Source organism: Enhydra lutris, unplaced genomic scaffold (assembly GCF_002288905.1).
Source record: "Enhydra lutris kenyoni isolate GAN:26980312 unplaced genomic scaffold, ASM228890v2 scaffoldscaffold12, whole genome shotgun sequence".
Lineage (NCBI taxonomy): Eukaryota > Metazoa > Chordata > Mammalia > Carnivora > Mustelidae > Enhydra > Enhydra lutris.
In genome coordinates, this window is record NW_019154096.1 from 45,621,954 (window position 1) to 45,632,073 (window position 10,120).

At 41.2% G+C, this 10,120-nt stretch overlaps 1 protein-coding gene across 1 annotated transcript; it reads right to left on the minus strand.

Annotated features, from left to right (window-relative positions):
* Positions 1-866: 866 nt before the first annotated feature.
* LOC111144668 (fibroblast growth factor binding protein 3) lies at positions 867-1,619 on the minus strand. The gene has a single exon (XM_022499069.1). The coding sequence runs from the start codon at positions 1,617-1,619 to the stop codon at positions 867-869; it is 753 nt and encodes a 250-aa protein (XP_022354777.1).
* Positions 1,620-10,120: the final 8,501 nt, after the last annotated feature.

A 10,120-nucleotide genomic window follows, 5' to 3' on the forward strand; every position in this document is an offset into this window, starting at 1 on the left:
AATACATACTTAATGTCAGCTATTAAAAAAAAAGATTAAAAAAAATAAGAAAAAAAAGAAGATTTAAAAAAAAATATGATCAAACACAAAGAATTCTTTTTAGAAACAGACCAGAGCACTACCATTCTTAAGAGGTCAATGGGAAAGTTTCAGAACATAAAGCATCCCGGTATTTAAAAGTAACACTTCTAAAAAAATCCAAGGGCAGCCAACCTGAAAATCTTCTAATTGGAGGTAATTTTGACCTCTGAATGGCTTCTATCCCAATAGAGGTCATCTATGACACCAAGCAGTACCCAAGTTCATACTAATGCCAAAAGGGGGTGGGGGGGGAGGTCGGAATCTTGTCATCTGACTGGGTGGGAAGTCACTAAACAATTCAGTCTGGCTCAGGTTACCAATTGCTCGTGATTACATTTTAATATAAGTGTGTTAAACAATATACATTGTATCCTGCTTCCCACATGAGACAACATAGCTTACGTCGTCACTTTTTCCCCTCTTATTTTTTTTTTCCCAGCCTTTCTCTGTACTCGCCTCTCTCCCAGTCTACAGTTTTTGTATATTTAAGGTATGCCTACTTCTGTTTCCACCATTTCTTCTGCTCTTCATCAGGATCGGACTTTTCAAAAAGTTAAATGTCTTTGCTATCTCAGAGATTCTCCATACCCCTTACACTCCCATCCCAAGGCCCATGCCCTCCCACCCCCCGCCCCCCAGCCCCCACCCCCCAGCTCCCAGCCCCATTCTAGAACCTGGATTCTTCCCAACGCTCCATCCCTTATCTCTTGGCCTAAAATGCCCTTCAAGTCTCCTGCCCGGCTGCGTACCTTCCCTGACCCACGTTTTTCCCCAGGCTGGCAGCCTCAGCCATTCCAGAAATTGACAAAGAAGTTGCAAAGGGAGTGCCACTTCTCAGCACAGTAGGTCTCCGTGAGCTTCGCGTTCTCGCCCAGCCCGTCCGGATCAGGTCGCGTCCCCAGGGGTCGCTCCTTTTCTGGGTCCGAGGTTGCCTTCCTCTTGCCCGCTTTGGTCTTCTCAGAGGGCTTCCCTCTGGGAGACTTGCTCGCGGGAAGTCGGGACCCTCCTGCGGGACCGGGAGCGGGCTCCCGGAGCCGCCCCCGGCTCCTTGCGGGGGGCTCGGGATCCCGGGGGAAGACTGCCGCAGTGGGGCGCACAGGTGAGGACCCGTGGGGCACCAGGCGCAGCTCGGCGCCGTGGCCCTTCTTGCCTGCGCACAGGCGAGCCTTGAGCGGAGCGGGGTCCTGGCACGGCCGCCTCTTCTTGCGCAGCCCGCCCAGCACCTGCTTCCAGTAGTGGGGGCCGCGGGCGGCGTAGGCGGCGCAGCGCTCCGGCTCCCCGCGGTAGGCGCACTGCTGGAGCGCCCCGGCCGGGTCCCGGCAGCTCAGCGCCAGCTCGCTCCCCGCCGCGGGCCCTGGGGCGCGCGGCTGGAGCTCCCAGCTGCACGCGTGCCGCTCGGGGCTGAAGAAGCGGCCGGAAGAGCCGCCGGTGGGACCCGAGGCCAGCTCTGCCGCGCTGCCAGCCGCCCCCTTGGCTCTCCGGGCGGCCACGAGGAGGCAGCTACCCAGCAGCAGCAGCAGCGGCCTCAGAGGACTCATGGTCTGTGCTCAGGTCGGGTCTTCGGGACGCCTGGGCGATTCAGTGGTGGCTGGGCCGGCAGAGCCACATCCCTCGCACCTGGGGACAGAGGCAGAGACTGCTGCTGCAAATGCGTCTTCCCACACCGTCTACCATTCCCACACGCTGGTTTCCAGTAGGCAGCAGCAGCCTGCGAAGAAACTCTGAGAAAATCGCTTACTGTCTAAATAAACGTTTAATATCTTTTTGAAACCCGGTGCAAAGACGAAAACAAAGCGAGGCCTGAAAATTACCACCTTCACCCCCTCCCTTCTTCACCCTCCAATAAACTACAAAATCATTTCAGATTGTTTTTTGGAAACATGCATTTTTACTGCACTCTGAACTTACCAAGTTCTAGGAGAGGTGGTGGAGTCCTACCAGGGTAGAGGGAATGACTGCATTAGAGATTAGTCCGTTTTTGCCGGCTCCCAGTGAATGAACGTGTTATGAATGGGACAGGAGGGGCCTCCCCCACTCTGCCCCTCCCAGACTTGTCTCCCACTGGGAGATTTCCCACCGCCACCACACGCATACACACACGCCCCAAATGTGTGAGAGAAGTGACACTGTGACATGAAATATAAATCTTGTATTTGGCTTCTAGTGTTTAAAAGAATCATGCACATTTTAACAGGTCATTTCTTTTCTTTCCTGTTACATATTTAATCATACAAACATGAAGTTAAACAGAAAGATCTAAATTTTTAAGAGTTAAACAAAAAATTTCATATTAGAAACAAAACAACTGTCAATATTCTCAGCCAGGCACTACACTCTCTTCATATCATTCTGAGTTCTGTGTTCTCAGCCAGCACGTTGATAGTCCTTCTTATCCTAATAATGTAATCTTAATCCTAATAACTGCTAACTACTAATAAAAATATACCCTAATTTATTAACATACTATAGTGTCCCTCAGTTCATCCAGGGGTGGGCATTTGGGTTTTGGATTATTTTTAGATATTATAAATCAATTATAAACTAGTTGCAAAAATTAGAAGTTTAAAAAATAATTTATTTAGATTGTAGTTACAAGGTAACATTATCAATTCAAGCGGTGTAATCTTTAAGAGTTACTGTGTTCTTGAATCTTGAGAATTTTATATTTAAGCAAAGCATAAAATATTCCATCATCTTTTTAAAAAATGTTCTCAGTAACAAATGTTTTTTTTCATTTCAAGAGTTTTTATACTGCTTTACAATTGTTTTATACATGTAATTTCCTAAACTAATTACTCAAGATGTCAAGAAGTCTCATTATATTATTTCCCAATGTTTTCTTGCAGACTGTATTTTCTATTACTGAACTCACTTTTTTTTTTAAAGATTTTATTTATTTATTTGTCAGAGAGAGTGAGCACAGGCAGACAGAGAGGCAGGCAGAGGCAGAGGGAGAAGCAGGCTCCCTGCTGAGCAAGGAGCCCGATGTGGGACTCGATCCCAGAACCCTGGGATCATGACCCGAGCCGAAGGCAGCCGCTTAACCAACTGAGCCACCCAGGCGTCCCTGAACTCACTTTTAATATTGTATTTGAACAGTTACAATTTGAGTACTACTATAAAAAACAAAATATTTCAGAATTAGAAGAACATATTTAAATATAAGCATATATTAAATATATAGTAGTGTATATTGACCTAAGAAAGGAAATTTTACTACTCTTGTGAGATTAGAAAGATTAAATGACTTACCAAGGTCACACATCATTTAGTGATAAAGCCATATGCTGCCTGACTTTCAGTTATCAATAATCTTTACATTTCAGGGGTGCCTGGGTTGCTCAGTGGGTTAAGCGTCTGCCTCTGGCTTAGGTCATGATAGCAGGGCCTGGGATGGAGCCCTGCATTGGGCTCCCTGCTTAGCAGGGAGTCTGCTTCTCCCTCTCTCCCATCAAGCACTCTCTCTCTCTCTCTCTCTCTCTCTCTGTTTCTCACTCTCTCTATATCTCTCAGATAAACAAAATCTTAAAAAAAAAAACTTTACATTTCAGCTTTGTATTATTACATCGCTATCATTTTCAAATGATATGTTTTTGTTACATCAAACTGATTTATAATGAAAAGCAATTAGTACGTATTAGGTTAATAAATAGTAATGTAAGTGTCATAAACAAGGGTAGTTCACTAATGTTCTTCAAAGATGCAAACCTTCTCCTTCCCAGAAAACTGCATCTGTGGGAGTAAAGCACTGATGAGGAGAGTTAGAGGCTTTTGTCTGCTGCTTTGGCTTTACTTAACTGTGATAGCTAACCAACTGAATTGGAAGAGTTTTCCAGCTAAAGAGTGACATCTTGTGACATTGCATGTTAATTACAATGAAAAAGTTCTTCATCTGGAAAGTCATCATCAAGAGGGAAATTACAGAGACCAAGTTTTCTGTCAGAAACATTGTTCTCTGAAGAAAAGGGACACAAAGATGTGCTTTGCCACATCAGAAAGTGGTATGTCTTACCACAAGGTACATTTCATTTTAAGATTTTACTTATTTATTTTGAGAAAGAGCTTGCGAGTGCAATCCAGGGTGGAGGGCAGGGACAGAAGGAGAGAGAGAATACCAAGCAGACTTTCTGCTGAGGACAGAGTCCAACGCGGGCTCAATCTCACCACCCTGAGATCATGAGCTGAGCTGAAACCAAGAGTCCAGCACTCAACCCATGGAGCCACCAAGGCATACCCCTCCAAGTTACTTTTTGAAAACTGTGGTTAAAAAATATATATCACAAAATTTGCCATTTTAACCATTCTTCAGTGTACAGTTCAGTGACATAAGTACATTCACACTGCTGTGCAACCATTACCACCATCCAGCTCCAGAACATCTTTTATCTTCCAAATGTAGCCGTTAAACAGTAACTGCTCATGCCTTGCTTCCTCTACCTCCTGGTAACCATCATTCAACATTCTGTTTCTGCGAATTTAACTGCTCTAGGCACCTCACAGAAGTGGAATCATACAGTTTTTGTCCCTTCATGACCAGCTTATTGCACTCAGCATAATGTCTTCAAGGTTATTGCATGTTGTAATGTTTGTCAGAATTATCTTCCTATTTAAGGCTGAGTAGTATTTCACTGTATGTATACACCACATGTCGTTTCTCTGTGAATCTACCAATGGGCTCTCCAGTTGCTTCTGACTTTTGGCTCTTGTGAATAATGCTGCTCTGAATATGGCTGTACCAAAACCCGTTTGAGTTCCTGCTTTCAATTCTTTTAGGTATTTACACAGAGTGGAATTAATGGTTCATATGGTAATTTTCTTTTTAACTTTTTAAAGTAAGGATTTTATTTATTTATTTTTAAGACAGAGTGCACAGAAGAGTGTGAGAGCTAGTGAGCGAGAGAGAGAGCAAGCATGGGGGTAGAGGGGCGGAGGGAGAGAGAGAAGCAGACTCCCTGCTGAAAAAGGAGCCTGATGCTGTGGGGCTAGATCCCCCGACCCTGCGATCATGACCTTAGCTGAAGGCAGATGCTTAACTGACTGAGCCACCCAGGAGCCCCTATTTTTAACCTTTTGAGGAACCCCTATACTGTTTTCCATAATGCCTGAACCATTTTACCTTCCTGCCAACAGTGCACAAGTGTCCCAATTTCTCCAGATCCTTGCCAATACTTGTTACTGTTTGTTTACTTGCTTGCTTGCTTGGTTTTGTTTTCATAATAGCCATCCTGATGGGTGTAACCTGATATCTCATTGTGGGTTTCATTGGCATTTCTCTAATGATTACTGATGTTGAGCATGTTTTTTATCTGCTTATTAGTCATTTTTATCTCTTCTTTGTAATATGTCTGTTGAAGTCCTTTGCCCATTTTTCAATCAGATTGTTTTATTTTTGTTTTTGTTGAGTTATAGGAGTTCATATATATTCTAGATATTAATCCCTTTAAAAATTTTTTTAAAGACTTCATTTTTAAGTAATCTCTACAGCCAACATGGGGCTCAAACTCCCAACCCTGAGACCAAGAGTTGCATGCTCTACCGAGTCAGATAAGCGTCCCTAAATATTAACCTCTTATGGATATATGATTTGCAATATTTTCTCCTATTCTGTAGGTTGTCTTTCATTCTGTTGACAATGTCCCTTGATATATAAGAGTTTTAAATTTTGATGTAGTCCAAGGGGAGACATTTTATTTATTTTTATTTTTATTTTTATTATTTTTTAAAATTTTATTTATTTATTTGACAGAGATCACAAGTATGCAGAGAGGCAGACAGAGACAGAGGAGGAAGCAGGCTCCCCGCTGAGCAGAGAGCCCAACGTGGGGCTCTATCCCAGGACCCTGGGATCATGACCCGAGGCGAAGGCAGAGGCCTTAACCCACTGAGCCACCCAGGCGCCCCAGGGGAGACATTTTAAAAAATATTATGATGTGAGATATGTAAGAAAGCATGAAATAAATATTTTAATATTGACTTAAAAATTAATCCTGGGATGCCTGGGTTAAGCATCTGTCTTCGGCTCAGGTCATGATCCCAGGGTCCTGGGATTGAGTCCTGCATTGGGCTTCCTGCTCATTGGAGAGCCTGCTTCTCCCTCTGCCTGCTGGTCCCCCTGCTTGTGCTTACTCACTCTCTCATTCTCGCTCTCTCTCTGACAAATAAATAAATAAAATCTTTTAAAAGAACTCAAAAATTGTTTTAAAAAAATCTCGTTTGCACCAACGATCCAACAGATCTGTTTGGATTCATACCATATGCTACTTAATAGTTTACAATGAGGTGAATTTCGTGATAATTTCAGTGATTAATTTCTTAGTCCTGCCCTGTGAATAATAGGAAGGAAATATATTACCATAACAACTATGTTGCACCTCCTTCCCTTCTTCTAGAGAAGGTTAGCTGCAGCACGTGACCCACAAACTTCTTTTTTTTTTTTAAGATTTTTTATTTATTTATTTGTCAGAGAGAGAGGGAGAGAGAGTGAGCACAGGCAGACAGAATGGCAGGCAGAGGCAGAGGGAGAAGCAGGCTCCCTGACGAGCAAGGAGCCTGATGCAGGACTCGATCCCAGGACGCTGGGATCATGACCTGAGCCGAAGGCAGCTGCTTAACTAACTGAACCACCCAGGCGTCCCGACCCACAAACTTCTATGGTGAATAGGCCTCCTGCCTCTTGGTCTTTCTTTCTTTCCCTTTCTTTCTTCCTTCCTTTCTTTCCTTTCTTTCTATCTCTATCTCTGCACCCAGTGTGGAGTTTGAACTCACTCTGAGATCGAGAGTTGCGTGCTCTACTGACTGAGCCACCCAGGTGCCCCAGGTTTCTTAAGACTACATAATTCTTTCTGCATGTAAAATCAGCTTTGCATAGTTCAAGAGTCAAATTTTCCTTGTTTCATCAGTATTTGCCTAATCGTGCAAATTATAATGTAAGTTTTTTAGGCAAAGATAACTTTTTTAGTTCTTTTGTAACTAAAAGAACTCTTTTAGTTCTTTTTTAGTTCTTCGGTACCTAATACAATGCTCAAGGCAAAAAGCTGGTTGCTGAAACTCTCGCACACTGCTGGTAGGAGCGTAAAGTGGTGCAATCACTTTAGGAAACTGTTTGACATTCTCTTACGGAGTTACGTACAACTGTGATCCAACCATCCTTCTTCTAGGTATTTACCCAATGCAAATGAAAACTTATGACAACAGCCAGACAGGTAAAAGGATTTATAGCACTTTATTTATTGTAATAGCCCCAAAGTGGAAACAACTTAATTATCCATCAACAAGTGGGTGGATAAACAAATTATAATAAAAATATGTTTTTTACTTAGCAATAAAAAGGAATGAACTGCTGCAGCAGGTAAGAGTGTGAATTAATTTCAAAACCACAGTGTTGCTCAAATGAAGCCAGGCACAAAAGAGCCCATATTGTATGACTGAATTTATATGAAGTTCTAGAGCAAATGAAACTAATGAACGGTGGAAAAAAATTAGAATAGAGGTGCCCCTGAGGGATGAGTGCTGCCTTGTGTTACCCAGGAAGGGATATAAAGGAACTTTCTAGGGGTTATATATGTCTATATATTATATATCTATATTCTAAATTTTCTGTATATTTTATTTTGATAGAGGTTTAGGTTACACCTAAGATTTATACATTTTATTGTATGTCAATTTTACCTAAAAAAGAAGTCAAATAAATAATTATTCAACCCAAGTTAATGATATCAGTGTTGAGTGTTTAGGGCTGAAGTGTATTGATGCTTGCAACTTGTTTTTAAATGTATAAAAAATCTGGACAATATGAATAGAGGGAAATAAGTAGTAGTTATGTTATAAAGCTAATAGAGTAAAATATTAATTCTAGAATCTAGGTCATTGGCATATGGGTGTTCACTGCATAATTTTTTCAACTCTTTTGTATTTTTGAAATATTTTACAATAAATGTAAAAAATAGAAAATAACAGAAACAATTTTAAAAATTATATTCCTACAATTAAGAATTAACATATATTAAAATCTTGTTATATTTGTGTTCCACATTTTTTTAAGGAAAAAAATGTCACGTAACTTTTTCATTTTCATTACCCCTATCAAATCCCATTTTCCTCCTGCCCCACTCCCAGCCAGGATAACCTGCATTTTATCATAAGTTTGGGGCTTATTCTTTCAATACACTTGTATTTTTAGATTGGTTTATGCACATATATGTAAAGCTCATGTCAAACATACTCATTGCAGGGGCACTTGGCTGGGTTCAGTCTGTAGAGTGTGCAAACTCTTGATCTTGGGGTGGGTTGTAAGTTCAAGCCCCACATTGGGTGTGGAGATTGCTTAAAAATAAAATCTTTAAAAAAAGTATACTCATTTAACTTCATTTATAATAATGTAAAATTGGAAAAACCTAAGTATCAGTCAGTAAAGAATGAATAAATTATGGATTTTCATATAATGGACTAGATCTTGGAAACATAATGTTAATTAACTATGAGCTTATAAATGACACTTTTTGTTCTTTTTTAAAGATTTTACTTATTCAGGGACGCCTGGGTGGCTCAGTTGGTTAAGCAGCTGCCTTCGGCTCAGGTCATGATCCCAGTGTCCTGGGATCGAGTCCCACATCGGGCTCCTTGCTCAGCAGGGAGCCTGCTTCTCCCTCTGCCTCTACCTGCCATTCTGTCTGCCTGTGCTTGCTCTCTCTCCCTCTCTCTCTCTCTGACAAATAAATAAATAAAAAATCTTTAAAAAAAAAAAAAGATTTTACTTATTCATTTGACAGGCAGAGATCACAAGTAGGCAGAGAGAGGCAGGCAGAGAGAGAGAGGGAGGGAAGCAGGCTTCCCACTGAGCAGAGAGCCCGATGTGGGGCTCAATCCCAGGACCCTGGGAGCCTGACCTGAGCCAAAGGCAGAGGCTTTAACCCACTGAGCCACTCAGGCAACCCAACTTTTTGTTCTTTACGGATACACATATGTTAGCAAAATGATAAAAACATGGGACAGGAAGCATATACACAAACTTTGTAAGTTGTATCTGGGAAGGTAGGGAGGAGAATGGTATTATGGCATTTTGCACCATATACATTAAGGAAATTTTGAAACAAAAAGAACTTTAGTCAAACTCTCTTCCTCCTCCAGCTTTATTGGATAGTTTAAAATTACATTTCTATTTTCTAGGACTTCAGTTGCTTTTTTCCATCTGACTTTTAAAAACTGAAACACAGTTGTCTAAGTGATATAGTATACAAAAATAACAGCTTGATTTCCGTGAAGATTCATTTCTCTGCAATTCCTGAATAACTCCAACTTATGCTAACTCTGAGCATAAATGTTTACTCTGGGTTTTAGATATAGTCTTTGAAAAAATGTGTTCTAAACCTTTGCCATCACTTTATGTCTATCCAGTCTAATACTGTGATGAAGTTGTTCCTGTTTAAGCCTTTACCCCGATTTTTCTCACACAGCCATTAACACACATTTGTCTTTTTATTTTGTTTACTCCCACTCAACTGTATGTTCTATGTAGGGCCTGATACAGATGTTACTTGATATTATTTAATAACTACCGAGGTCAGACAATCCAAGGCCATTGTTATGCTGAAGTTCAAGTTATTTATGAAAACTCATAGGTACTCCAGAATTGGTTTTACTTCCTACATGGGAACATATCCAAGAAACCAAAAACAGGCTTACTGGTCTGACTCAACTCTTCCCATTCATCAATCCCTATTCACCAGTGGGGCGGAGAGGGGTTCTTTAACAAAGAATTATACATAACACCTCTAGCAAACTAAACATAAACTTTTTTTTTTTTTTTTTTTTTTTTTTTTTTGTCTTTGGTAGTTAAATGCAGAAGTTGGTTTTTTCGCCATCCTTTCTCTCCTTTTACATGGCAAGTAAAACTCACTGGCCTGGGAGTAGACTCTGCCAACCTTTGGCCAGTGAAGAGGATTCAGAGAAAATAGTATGACCATCAATCAGAAAAAGGAGAAGCAACAAAGAAAAATAATTAAGCTGTGGTTACAGCCATGCATTCCCATGCAAGGTCTCC

Coding starts and splice junctions, on each gene's coding strand:
- LOC111144668 (XM_022499069.1), bottom strand. CDS start 1,619: ATGAGTCCTCTGAGGCCGCTGCTGCTGCTGCTGGGTAGCTGCCTCCTC.